The 14,559-nt window shown below is 38.7% G+C and overlaps 1 protein-coding gene across 1 annotated transcript in view; it reads right to left on the reverse strand.

The window, feature by feature from the left end:
- Positions 1 to 14,559, reverse strand: part of CPSF3 (cleavage and polyadenylation specific factor 3) — a 34,686-nt gene that overhangs the window by 5,874 nt on the left and 14,253 nt on the right. Inside the window, exons 8-14 of the mRNA XM_020912039.2 lie at positions 13,356 to 13,531; positions 12,211 to 12,369; positions 10,849 to 10,995; positions 8,098 to 8,250; positions 7,022 to 7,130; positions 5,344 to 5,442; positions 550 to 644 (exon numbers count right to left, since the gene is read on the reverse strand). Of these exons, the coding sequence (XP_020767698.1) occupies positions 550 to 644; positions 5,344 to 5,442; positions 7,022 to 7,130; positions 8,098 to 8,250; positions 10,849 to 10,995; positions 12,211 to 12,369; positions 13,356 to 13,531 (938 nt within the window). The remainder of the gene's footprint in view (positions 1 to 549; positions 645 to 5,343; positions 5,443 to 7,021; positions 7,131 to 8,097; positions 8,251 to 10,848; positions 10,996 to 12,210; positions 12,370 to 13,355; positions 13,532 to 14,559) is intronic.

A 14,559-nucleotide genomic window follows, 5' to 3' on the forward strand; every position in this document is an offset into this window, starting at 1 on the left:
TTTGTGTGTGGGTCCTAAATTTTACCAGTATGAATTTAAAACTATAACAGAGGGAAAAAATAAATAAATTATAACAGTGGGAACCACATTTATCTAAATTAATCATTTCGAGCCTTTGTGGATTAGGGTCATTTTAATGTTGCTAATTGAATCTTCAGGATTCCACCCTCTTAAGAAGAACTGCATAACAAGTTTGTTTGCTTTAAAGTAACAATTATGTTTTTATCTTGAGAATTTTAAAACCTTTTGATATTACTGAAGACATTCTAGGATACCACAAAATCAGTTAACACTTACTCATATGAGAGACTCGCTCATTACACAAACTAATTACTAAGTCTTAATTTATTATTAGTGTCTATGCTATTGTAACTATATAGAAAATGTCTAGCTATGCTATATTTAAAGCTGATCTTGCAAAGAAAACTATACACAAGATATTTTCCAACAATTTTTTTTCCTGATTTGGAAGAACCCAATTTTCTCTATAATTACATGTGAACTCAAAACATTTCCCCCTCCTTGTTTAGGTAAATGATCTCATCTTACTTCTAATATCACCATTCCTGGTTCCTGTATTACAGTAATATTTTTAAACACTTTCAAAGCAGGCTTTTCTTGAATTTCTAATTCTTCCACATCACCTGAAAAAAAAGGAAACTGTAAGATGTATATAATTTTTTGAGGGGGGCGAATAAGGCAGGGAAATGGGAGGTATAAACTACTAGGTATAAGACAGGCTCAAGGATGTGTTGTACAACATGAGGAAGACAGCCAGTATTTTGTAATAACTATAAATGGAAAGCAACCTTTAAAAATTGTGTAAATATAAAAAATTTTGGAAAAAAGCCATAATAAAAAATTAAAAATAATCTTCTAGAGCATAATTATTTATTTATAGAGATAGCTGAAATCAGATGATACAATGAAAAAAATTTAATAACTCACATGTATAGACAGACTTTAAATAGTTAAGTAGATTTTATATAAATTGCTGATAGCAACTGAAAGAGATCAACATGCATTATATTACAAAAGTTCACATAACTAGATACAATTTACCTTGAACATTAAACATGTTATCAATTGCAAACTGATGTCTGTCAAACATCTATGTTTGTATAAGACATTCAGCAACTAGCATCTTAATATTTAACATGAACCGTCACTTCTACCTTCTGTCTTAACAGGTTTTAATAGTTCTACAGGGAAATTGCATTGTCTAAGATAAAGCTTTTCGGGTCTTCCCAGTAACCTTTTAATTAAGGGTTAATTCAGACATATTTTGAGTTTCCCTGGTGGCTCAGATGGTAAAGGATCTGCCTGCAAGGCGGGAAACCCAGGTTCAATCCCTGGGTCTGGAAGATCCCCTAGAGAAGGGAATGGCAAGCCACTCCAATATTCTTGCCTGGAGAATCCCATGGACAAAGGAGCCTGGCGGTCTATAGTGCATGGGTTGCAAAGAGTTGGACACAACTGAGCAACTGACACTTAACACTTTCAGACATATTTTATTAACTTCCTGTGTTATTTTCTTTTATTTTTTTATTTATTTATTTTATATTGTAGTGGTTTTTGCCATACATTGACATGAATCAGCCATGGATTTACATGTGTTCCCCATCCTGATCCCCCCTCCTGCCTGTGTTATTTTCTAACATGAGGTTCTGAGGTTTAAAAAAAAAAAAGTTCCTTCTACTGGTTTATCTTTTAGCAGTACTGTACTATGTCAATTACAAAGAACATATTAATAGAAAGTATAACTTTGTGATTTGAAGCTCTTGTTTATCAGACAGAGCCCACGTTTTTAGTCTTTGACCTTCATGATGTTCATCCACAAAAGTCTCCAATTAAAAACGGTCTAATATGAAAACAGAAGAGGTTACTCTTTACTGACCTTTGGGCAGTGGTCATGCACTCTTAAAAAACCTGGTCTATAGAACCGCACTGATGGAACCAGCAAAATTATTTTCATTGAATGAAGAAAATACATTATAAAATTTAGGTATACCAGGTATAAAAATTATGTAAACTGAAGTGGATTTTAAATACAAGAAGCAAAAACTACTATCAATTTTAGAATTTTATGTGGATCAAGAATAAGAGATACTCAGTTCAGTTCAGCTGCTCAGTTGTGTCTGACTCTTTGCGACCCCATGAACCAGGGGGCATGCCAGGCCTCCCTGTCCATCACCAACTTCCGGAGTCCACCCAAAACCATGTCCATTGTGTTGGGTGATGCCATCCAACCATCTCATCCTCTCTTGTCCCCTTCTTCTCCTGTCCTCAATCTTTCCCAGCATCAGGGTCTTTTCAAATGAGTCAGCTCTCTGCATCAGGTGGCCAAAGTATTGGAGTTTCAGCTTTAACATCAGTCCCTCCAATGAACACCCAGGACTGATATCCTTTAGGATGGACTAGTTGGATCTCCTTGCCATCCAAGGGACTCTCAAGAGTCTTCTCCAATACCACAGTTCAAAAGCATCAATTCTTCAATGTTCAGCTTTCTTCACAGTCCAACTCTCACATCCATACATAACCACTGGAAAAACCACTGCCTTGACCAGACGGACCTTTGTTGGCAAAGTAATGTCTCTGCTTTTAAATATGCTATCTAGGTTGGTCGTAACTTTCCTTCCAAGGAGTATGCGTCCTTTAATTTCATGGCTGCGATCACCATCTGCAGTGATTTCGGAGCCCAAAAAAATAAAGTTTGACACTGTTTCCACTGTCTCCCCATCTATTTCCCATGAAGTGATGGGACCAGATGCCATGATCCTAGTTTTCTGAATGTTGAGCTTTAAGACAACGTTTTCACTCTCCTCTTTCACTTTCATCAAGAGGCTCTTTAGTTCTTCTTCACTTTCTGCCATAAGGGTGGTGTCATCTGCATATCTGAGGTTATTGATATTTCTCCCAGCAATCTTGATTCCAGATTGTGCTTCTTCCAGACCAGCGTTTCTCATATGTACTCTGCATATAAGTTGAATAATCAGGGTGACAATATACAGCCTTGATGTACTCCTTTTCCTATTTGGAACCAGTCTGTTGTTCCATGTCCAGTTCTATCTGTTGCTTCTTGACCTGTATACAGGTTTCTCAAGAGGCAGGTCAGGTGGTCTGGTATTCCCATCTCTTTCAGAATTTTCCACAGTTTATTATGATCCACACAGTCAAAGGCTTTGGCATAGTCAATAAAGCAGAAATAGATGTTTTTCTGGAACTCTCTTTTTTCGACGATCCAGCGGATATTGGCAATTTGATCTCTGGTTCCTCTGCCTTTTCTAAAACCAGCTTGAACGTCTGGAAATTCATGGTTCACGTATTGCTGAAGCCTGGCTTGGAGAATTTTGAGCATTACTTTACTAGCATGTGAGATGAGTGCAACTGTGAAGTAGTTTGAGCATGCTTTGGCATTACCTTTCTTTGGGATTGGAATGAAAACGGACCTTTTCCAGTCCTGTGGCCACTGCTGAGTTTTCCAAATTTGCTGGCATATTGAGTGCAGCACTTTCACAGCATCATGTTTTAGAATTTGAAATAGCTCAACTGGAATTCCATCACCTCCACTAGCTTTGTTCGTAGTGATGCTTCCTAAGGCCCACCTGACTTCACATTCCAGGGGTCCGGCTCTAGGTAAGTGGGAGAGATCACACCTTTGTGATTATCTGGGTCGTGAAGATCTTTACAGTTCTTCTGTGTATTCTTGCCACCTCTTCTTAATATCTTCTGCTTCTGTTAGGTCCATACCATTTCTGCCCTTTATTAAGCCCATCTTTGCATGAAATGTTCCCTTGGTATCTCTAAATTTCTTGAAGAGATCTCTAGTCTTTCCCATCCTATTGTTTTCCTCTATTTCTTTGCATTGATCACTGAGGAAAGCTTTCTTACCTCTCCTGGCTATTCTTTGGAACTCTGCATTCAGATGGGTATATCTTTCCTTTTCTCCCATGCTTCTCGCTTCTCTTCCTTTCACAGCTATTTGTAAGGCCTCCTCAGACAGCCTTTTTGCTTTTTTGCATTTCTTTTTCTTGGGTATGGTCTTGCTCCCTGTCTCCTGTACAATGTCACGAACCTCCATCCATAGTTCATCAGGCACTCTATCAGATCTAGTCCCTTAAATATATTTCTTACTCCCACTGTATAGTCATAAGGGATTTGATTTATGTCATACCTGAATGGTCTACTGGTTTTCCCCTCTTTCTTCAATTTAAGTCTGAATTTGGCAATAAGGAGTTCATGATCTGAGCCACAGTCTGCTCCCGGTCTTGTTTTTGCTTACTGTATAGAGCTTCTCCATCTTTGGCTGTAAAGGATATAATCAATCTGATTTCGGTGTTGACCATCTGGTGATGTCCATGTGTTGTTGGAAGAAGGTGTTCACTATAACCAGTGTATTCTCTTGGCAGATCTCTGTTAGCCTTTGCCCTGCTTCATTCTGTACTCCAAGGCCAAATTTGCCTGTTACTCCAGGTGTTTCTTGACTTCCTACTTTTGCATTCTAGTCTCCTATAGATGAAAAGGACATCTTTTTTGGGTGTTAGTTCTAGCAGGTCTTGTAGGTCTTCATAGAACCGTTCAACTTCAGCTTCCTTAGCATTACTGGTCGGGGCATAGACTTGTATTACCGTTTGAACGGTTTGCCTTGGAAACAAAGAGATCATTCTGTCGTTTTTGAGACTGCATCCAAGTACTGCATTTTGGACTCTCTTGTTGACTATTATGGCTACTCCATTTCTTCTAAGGTGATTCCTGCCCACAGTAGTAAATATAATGGTCATCTGAGTTAAATTCACCCATTCTAATCCATTTTAGTTCACTGATTCCTAGAATGTCGATGTTCACTGTTGCCATCTCCTGTTTGACCACTTCCAATTTGCCTTGATTCATGGACCTAACATTCCAGGTTCCTATGCAATATTGCTCTTTATAGCATCGAATCTTGCTTCTATCACCAGTCCCATCCACAACTGGGTGTTGTTTTTGCTTTGGCTCCATCCCTTCATTCTTTCTGGAGTTATTTCTCCACTGATCTCCAGTAGCATATTGGGCACCTACTGACCTGGGGAGTTCATCTCTCAAATGTCCTATCTTTTTGCCTTTTCATACTGTTCATGGGGTTTTTGAGGCAAGAATACTGAAGTAGTTTGCCATTCCATTCCACATAATAAGAGATATTATGGGATTTTTAAAATGTTTATCTATTTTTAAAATTTCACCTAAAGGTGATAACATGACCAGAGGAATAAAATCTGACACAATTACCAAAATTAACATCCTTTCCTCAATATAGACTCATACAAAAAACAGAAAATAATTAAGTAAATGTCAATAAATACACACCTGTCAATTTCTGTAGCTGGTAATAGAGCAAATTAAAAGGACCAGTATATGGAATGGCTTGGGTCTGTTTTACAGTGCTCATGGCCAAGTCAGTATAATCTGGAGAGGAAATTAAAATAAATATGCTGTAAAAAGCAATACAAGCTCCACAAAACACAATTTGCAAAAACAGATCGGGAGTAAAGGAAAGAGAAGTAAAAGCAAAGTAAACAAGAACATGTTTTTCAAGATAACAAGGTGCTCTGCAATTGGTTCCCATTCTATATCATCCCCCTTACCCCCTCCCCTCACCCGACCCCCCCCGCAACCCGGACCCCCACCCCAGTCAACAGTTAACTTGTACTCCAGAAGGCACTCTCATTTCCGTAAACACATCAGGTCGCTAAACATCTCCAAGTCAGTAGGCCAGCTGTGTTCTGCCATCTTTTCTGGTTAGCAATCCTTCACCACCTGGCATAAAAGCCAACTGGTTTACAAAGCTTTTCACAACTCTTCTAGGCCCATTCTCTCCTCACATACTCATGCACTCTGTAGGTCCTGGGTCAATACTGTCATTAGCTCTTCACAACATGCTTTCCCTTAACAGAGAGCTTTTCGAGGCCTGGGATTGTGTGTTTCAATACATCTCAAGTCTTCCAGTACCTGGCACAATGTCTGGCATAGAGTAAGACCTCACCAATTGTTAAGGGAACAAGTTATATTTCTACTGTGTGATGATCTGAAAGCTGAAGTTGGCTCATTTCACAGCTGTACCCTAAACATTGCTGTTATTTCTTATTCCTTGATAAATCATTTTTATTAGTGTCATATAAATAAAATTAAGCACAGTTATTTACTTGAAGATAATACCATAGTTGGGGCTTCCCAAGTGGTGCTAGTGGTAAAGAATACATTGCCTGCCAATGCAGGAGGTGTAAGAGATGCAGGTTTGATCCCTGGTTCAGGAAGATCCCCTGGAGGCGGGCATGGCAACCCACTCCAGTATTCTTCCCTGAAGAATCTCATGGACAGAGGAGGCTGGCGGGCTACAGTCCATAGGGTTGAAAGAGTCAGACATGACTGAAGCGACTTCGCACGCATGCACAAATACCATAGTTACTGCACAAGTAAGGACAGCTTACATTTGCATGGGCTTAAACACGAGGCTCAGCGAGCAACTTAACACTACAGGTCATACACATCAAAAAGTTTACGTGGAGAGTCTAATATCATTTCAGGAAATGAAGGTACCAGTACTTCCTGTGAAATGTAGAAGACAGGCTTGAGAAGCATCAGCAGTAGCCAATTGGTCTTACAGAAGAGCTTATGTTTCCAATTAAGAAAAAAACTGTATAAACATTTTAATAGTTCAAGGAAGATTTTTTTCAAATAACATTAACTAGATTATTAAGTTTTGACTATTTGTAGTTTGTTATTTGATTGTTACTTAAAATTTGGCCACTAGGTAAGAGTTCTTCAGATTTTCTTTTTTTCTTATAGATTTTTAAAAAATATATAATTTTAATTAATTAATTATTATGGCTGCAAGGCATGTGGATCTCAGTTCCCTGACCAGGGATTGAACCTGAGCCCTCTGCAGTGGAAGCAGGAAGTCTTAACTACTGAATCACCAGGGAAGTCCCAGATTTTTTTAATCTACTAAAATCAAATTACATTCGACATTTAATAGTATACTTACTGGAGAGGTCACAAGGAGAAAGTATGTGATAATTAAAGTTTCTTTTAACAAGTATTCCTGAGACCCGCTGGCCCTGTTCTGGTTTTTTGTCTGCTAAAAAGCCCATGACCTATTTTAAAAAAGAAGAAAAAGAGCCCAAAACAATTTGAAGAGAACAGAATCTTGTGAAACAAAATTAACAATTCAGAGACTCAATCATAATGATGACCATTTGAACCTTTCCATTAAACTATCCCCTGGAAAGTTCTGTGAACAGTGAGATTCAGGAGTCAATACAACAGTTGGCTCTACTTTGCAAGAAAAGCCTTACATCCTAATTTCTGCGAATTTTCCTCAATTTGACTGGAAGAAATGATATTTATCAAATGGCTTCCTGAAATTTGGCTCATGTACTAAAAGAATTCTGTCAAGTTGCTCATTAACAAGCTTGATATTTAAAGCTTCAGACAGATCACAAAAAAGCTCCCGTTAGCAGTATCTTAAAAAGACTTTTGATGAACAGGAGGTAAAAATGCAGACTTCTTAGCATCCCACTAAAATTCCAGGTGAAGAATTTTTTTCTCAAGTATTTCTTCTTTAAATTGTGAAAATCTTACATTTCATCAAAATGATTAACTCTTGAAATGACAAATTTTTATAAATTCCATCGTATCCACAGACATTATGTTTAGACATGGGCCTATCTTCAGTTTCTTAGGGAGAATGCCAGGAGGTAGACAGAATACTGTATTGGATGTAGTAAAAAACAGTAGTGGAAAAAACAAAACAGTAATGAACATTTGTTTACTGTCTGATATAGGTATGAAAAGTAAGTTGGGAATGTGGATTAAAAGCTATGAAACTCAAAATCTAATTTATTTGAAAATTTTCCATATGAAAAAACATACTAGTGGAAATAGAAAAATCCTAAAAACACAAGGATAAAGTCTTATAGTATTAATATACTGAGTAGACAGAAATCATTGTTGAGCACATTATTTTAATTCAATTAAGAGTTGGGTTTTCTTAATATACATTTCCCTAAAGGGATTATGAACTATTAGGGATGAATAGGATTAAAAACCATAACTTCTTACCTTGGCTAGTTTTTCTCCCCTGAAGTTCAAGGTCACTGCTTCTGTATTCCGAGGATTATGAACCTCTATGTGAACTTCATCATTATCTTCATATTCTCGAATCAGGGCTGCTTTCAATCTGGCCATTTCATTCTGTTCTCCATGAACTAAAATCTACAAAGCATAAATTTTAAAAGAGCATAGGGAAGCATCCTTAGTTCAGGTTAATGCTGGCCTTTATCTGAATTAGTTATTATATGAAATGGAGATATACTTGAAGTCATTAAACTTTACTACATTTAAGGATCCCCAGTCAATCAAACATGTATGAGGTTTTCATTCTATTTGGCTTATTTCAAGAGGGAGTAAAGAAATCTCTTTTCCATTCCAGTATTTGCCATTAGCAAGATACACAACTTTATGGAAGCTGACTTTTTCTAGAAAGGGGGTGGACAAGGTGACTTCGGTAGTCTCTCCCACTTAAAATGTACATGGTTCTTGCATGCAACTACTGCTACTCCTACTGTCTCAGAACACACACAGAGTTTTCTTCAGGTTTCTTAACATAAGACTCTCAAAAGAAGCTTTTTATGGAAAAAAATAACTTCTGATGCTTTCTTCTGTTTCTTAAAGTAATGCCATATAAAACATTTCACAACCAAATGAAATGATGTTTCAGAGAGGTATTTACAAGTACTGCATTAGCTAACAGTCTTTCTAATTGACTTTCATAAACTATATTTTACAAGACAGATCATTCTTTTTTTCCTAATGTTGTTCTTTTTTAAAATATTTATTTGGCTGCGCTGGGTCTTAGTTGTGGCATGTGGGATCTAGTTCCTTGACCAGTGATCGAACCCAGGCGCTCTGCATTGCGGGTGTAGCGTCTTAGCCACTGGATCACCAGGAAAGCCCCAAGACAGATCATTTCTAACCTATAGACTCCTGGTAGATGATGTCTTGCCGGGGCTAACGGAAGCCTGCCCAGTGTCACTACAGGCAGAGGCATATGGCCTGGAGATGATGAGCCCCAGCTCTAGGGCCAGGCTGCTGTACCACAAATCCTGGCATTGCCACTTACTAGCTGTGTAACTGGGCAAATGATTTAACATCTCGTTGCCCTGTCTACAGAGCCATTGCTGGTTGTGAGGAGTAAGCAAGTTGATATATCTAAAACACTAGCACAGTGCTTGGCACATAGTAAACAGTCAATAAATGCTAGCTGTTGTTTACTGCTGCCACTGGCACTATTATTATTTTATTGTGTGGGCAGACTTTGCTGACTCGGCTACTGGAGGAGGGTAAGCATCAAATCCAACGCAGGGATTTAAACCGACAGCAGAGCGAGGCTCTGGAGAGCAGCACCCGGGACTGAGGACGAGGGGGCGACTCCAGAGAGAAAGTGCAACACGGCTTTCCCGCCATGGCGTTAAACCTGGGAGAGTGTCTGTAAACCACACACATTGGTAGACACCCACCGAGGGCCTACACTCAACTAATACAAAGCCAAGCAGGAGAGGGACTTTTTCCACCAGAGAATCTGCTCATGAAGGGGCAGCAGTAACCGTCAGGACTATTTGCTAGAAAGAACTAAAAAAGGAACAACATGGGACACAAAATGCTCAGCATCCTTAGGCACCAGGGAAACGAAAATCAAAACTACACAGAGATGCTGCTTCGCCCTTATTAGCATGGTAATGATTCTAAAAAGGAAAATAACAAGCTGACAAGAATATGGAGAACTGGAACCCTTGTGCATTGCCGTGGGAATGTAAAATGGTATAACTGCTGTGGAAAACAGCTTGGTGATTCCTCAAAAGTTAAACATAGAATTAGCCCATGATCCAGCAATTCCACTCCTCGGTATATACCCAAAAGGACTGAGAAAAAGGACTCAAACAGATACTTAAATGCCAGTGTTCATGGCAGCATTATTTACAATAGTGGAAATGTAAACACTAATTATAAAAGGTGGAAAAAACCCAAGTGTCCATCAACAGATGAATAAACAGAACACAGTATATACGTGCAATGGAATATTATTCAAACCATAAAAAGGAATGGAGTTTTGATACATGCTACACTCAGAGAGGGTACTTCATACATTTCCTCATCTTTCATCTTACATTCTGTAAGTGCTCCTCTAAGGTAAGAAACTTTTTTTTAGTTTAACTCCCTCCAGCCCCACCAAAATATAACTGTTACCATCAAAATTACATAAAACTTAAGGAGCTGTGCAATGTATTTCATATCTAACTACATCATTAACTCTTACTATGATGGCTTGCCTCTCTCCTCTCTTCACATTAACAGGCATTTCCTATATGCCAGGCACCGTGTTACATGCTTTAAATATATATTCTCATTTAGTTTTCATAAGAACTTTAAGAGGTGGTACTATCCCCACTTATAGATGAGCTAAGGAAAGGTTAAGTCACTTGCCCAGGGCTACAGGGCAAGTAAGGGATGGAGACGGGATTCAAAGCAGTCACACTGCGAGGTCAGTGCTCTTAAGTTACTGGGGAGACAGCAGAAAAATAATAGAAAGGAAGCCGAGTTGGTAGATATGAGCCAGAGATCCCACGTAAAATGGAGAAAATGAAAGTGCACAGCTTGCCTAACTCAAAGGGAAGTGGTGAAGGTCAGATCTAAGGGCACGAGAGGCCTGTGACGAGAGCACTACTGTCAGGGTGGGGCTGCTCTCAGGACCAGCTGCTGCTGGGCCAGCCTCTTCCTGAGCCTTTAATGCTAAAATCAAATGCATACACTAACCACATGAGGCGGCTTCAAAGCACGAATAAATTCACTGGTTTGCTGGTAATCTGTGTGCGCAGAGAAAGAGATGTAATCAACAGACATTTTCAGAGGTAACTTCTGCCCGGACATGGTAGTGATTTCTTCCGGTTCAGACATGATATGCTGTTATAAACAAAGAAAAGTAAACACAACACATAAACTCTCTAATTAGAAAACAAAAGGTATGTTTTCTACTTTTTCACCTAGCCATAAACTCATGCTAATTTAGGACCTTTAGCACAAAGAGCATCCTAATACTATTGATTCAGTCAATACCAAATACTTATTTTCTCAATCAAGCAAATGTTTAATCTGGAAAATAAGCAGATTAACAAAAATTCAGTGTATTTGGAGTCCTATAAGGGAGAATTTTAACTTGTGGTTGGAAAAGCACACTTGTATCCCCAACCAGCTGCCCTGGAAAGTCCCTTTCCGGGTGAGAGATCTGTATAAAAGACCGAAGTATTTCTACTCTGAAATCTACGTTAGATACACAGCCAACACTAAGTGACTAGCAGAATAAGGTAAAGTATTAAAAATGATCAGAGCTGGGAATCATAATGTATTTAAAAAATAAAACAGAAGTTATCAATAAGAGAATGTGATGCAGGAATGTTCAGAACCTGCCTCTCAAGCTTTGCACATCAGTGTCTACATCTCTCACAGTTAATATCAACCATTTAAAAAAAATTTATTATTCATCTTTGGCTGTGCTGGGTCTTTGCTGCTGCATGGGCTTTTCTCCAGTTGCGGGGAGCAGGGAATATTCTAGTTGCAGAGCATAGGCTCTAGGGCACGTGGGCTCAGTCGTCGTGGCTCCTGGCTCTATAGCATAGGCCCAATAGCTGTGGCGCATGGGCGTATTGCTCTGTGGCATGTAGGATTCTCCCGGATCAGGAATCAAACCGCTGTCTCCTGCACTGGCAGGCAGATTCTTTACCACTGAACCACTAGAGAAGCCCTCAAACATTTTATATTAAGAGGAAGGTGGGCACTCAACCCAAACACATTGTCCAACTTTTCAAGAGAACACTTGCTAATAAGCCTTTTCTTTACCAGATGAGGATATCCATGTGTTTGTCTCAGATAGATTCCCTTCCACATTTTTTTTTTTACTGTAACTAGATGAGCACTTCTCTAGCTTTCACATGCTTATCCATCACCTGGATCTCATTCGTCAACCTTAAGATCAGCTCCAGCTGCCTACTGCCATCCTCATTTTAAAAAATCAAGACCTATGTCATTTAAAAAACTACTTCAATGGAGAAACCTGGGAGGACAGCGCCACCTCTGCAGCCTTGATTAGGAAGTGCCCAGCGGTCTCAGGCTCTGACTGACCTTGGCAAGTGTGCCTTCTACACAGTAGCCGGCTATGATGACGCCGTTCCTCTTATCAGTACACCAGCTTTCAAAGAGCTCTCTGGATAAGCCACTTTGCATCATGCCTGGGGAGGCCATGACCACGCTGGGACCAATGTCATCAAAATGATCCATGCTCTGAGAGAGGAAAGGAAATGATAACAGCATGTTAAGATAAAGCATTCCTTATTTGTAAAGAACACCAAAAAGTGATGTAAAAAGGTTAATCACGTGATCGGAAGGGCCTTGACAAAACTAGCAAACATTTTAAGTCCCTGAACAGTTTATTTAGGCTGAGAATGAAAGGAAAACAAAATGATAAAAAGCCATTAGTTCACACTGACCTTCAAAACCTTCTGTAGGGAGCTAAAAAACCATTAGGACCATTTTTGGTGCCTCGCAGACAGGCAGTCAAATGGAAGGAAGAGTCAAATGGGTTTCTATCTATCCAAGACAGAACTCTGAAAGAATTTCCCCAAAGATTCACAATGGCTTTGCACTCTTCATCAGTATTCTGAGTTGGCCTGGAAATCTAAGTTTAACAGTGTTTCTAGGGAAAACATGGATCTAATTCCTAAGCAATTAACCTAAAAAATACTTTGCGAACAGAACCTATTAATAATTGTAAGACCACTTATAACTTGAATTATTTAGGGTATTATGTTATTATGATTAGAGTATTAGCTCAAATGAAACTTTTTATTTAAATGAAAGGAAATTAGGTTTTACTGAATACTCCAGAAAAATAAACATGAAAATTTTCACATATGGAATCTGCAGTGCTAATCAAAAAGATGATTAGGTTTGAGTAGGAACAGAAAAAATTTACAGCAGATATTTTTCTCATCAGGGCCTTTTATTTCTATGGAAGAGAAATCCAAGTTATTTAGCAATAGTAAATATTGAGAACATGTAGAGCTTGGAACAAATGGCAATATTTATATGTTTAAGCAAAAAGGAATGTCAGCTGCTAAGTTTTTGACATCCCTCAGAAAAGTGATGCCTGCTTCAGGAAATGGTAAGACTTCAGCATGGAGTCAACCAGAGGATCAATGCGGGGCATCTCCCACTGCTAATGACTTACTTGAGTGTTATTCGTCCTTCTTTCTTCCACAAGCACTCACCTTCAGGTTACTAATATGTTTGAAAACAAAGGGATTATTGATGTTGATCTGTTTGCGGATTTTGTCATTCATGGCGTTCACATATGTCTGGTACACTGCCATACACTTCTTGGCCAAAGACGATGCGTAGTATATTGGAATATCATGGAGCTCTGGGTGATTCTGCCAGTACTCATCTAGAAAGATTTTACAAGAAACGCATTTTATTTTTAATGTGAGGTGGTGGTTTAGTTGCTAAGTTGTGTCCAACTCTTGCGACCCCATGGACTGTAGTCTGCCAGGCTTCACTGTCCATGGGATTCTCCAGGCAAGAATAATGGAGTGGGTTGCCATTTCCTTCTCCCCTTAATGTGGGGTAAATAGCTCAAATAATAAATGATACACACAAGCAGTTTTTTAAAAAATTCAGAAAAGAAATAAGGCACAAAATTATTAAGAGGTTAAGAAAAATTAAGTAAATTAAAAATTTTCTAAAACTGGTCCTAACTCAAGCTTAAAAAACCAGAACTTCTTTCCTTCTTTTTTTAAATGACAGTATAGTTAACTGGAGAAAGCAATGGCAACCCACTCCTGTATTCTTGCCTGGAAAATCCCATGGATGGAGGAGCCTGTTAGGCTGCAGTCCATGGGGTCGCTAAGAGTCGGACGCGACTGAGCGACTTAACTTTCACTACACTTTCATAGTTAATTAAAAACGTTGTGTTAGTTTCTGGTGTATGGCAAAGTGATTCAGTTACACAGATTCTTTTCCACTCTAGTTTATCACAAGATACTCAACGCGGTTCCCCTGTGTGACACAGTAAAGCCTTGCTGTTTATCTATTTTATACACAGTAGTTTGTACCTGCTGGTCCCAAAGGTCCTAATTATCCCCCCTGCCCCACCCTTCTCCCTTTAGTAACTTTAAGTCTTCTGTCTCTGAGTCTGTTTCTGTTTTGGAAATAAGTTCATTTGTATCATATTATAGATTCCACATATAAGAGATAACATATGATATTTACCTTTCTCTGTCTGACTTACTTCACTTAGTATGATCATCTCTAGGTCTATATATATTAGGAAGCTGAGGCTAAAAAAGGCTGAAAACTGTGGCAATTTTTTTTTAACTTGATTTATAAGTGAAAACTCTATGTAAGGACTGGGACTTTTCCTGTCACGTGTGTTACATTTCTTGCTTTGCCCTCTGGTTTAACTTCATATTCTTT

This window comes from Odocoileus virginianus, chromosome 2 (genome assembly GCF_023699985.2).
Source record: "Odocoileus virginianus isolate 20LAN1187 ecotype Illinois chromosome 2, Ovbor_1.2, whole genome shotgun sequence".
Classification (NCBI taxonomy): domain Eukaryota; kingdom Metazoa; phylum Chordata; class Mammalia; order Artiodactyla; family Cervidae; genus Odocoileus; species Odocoileus virginianus.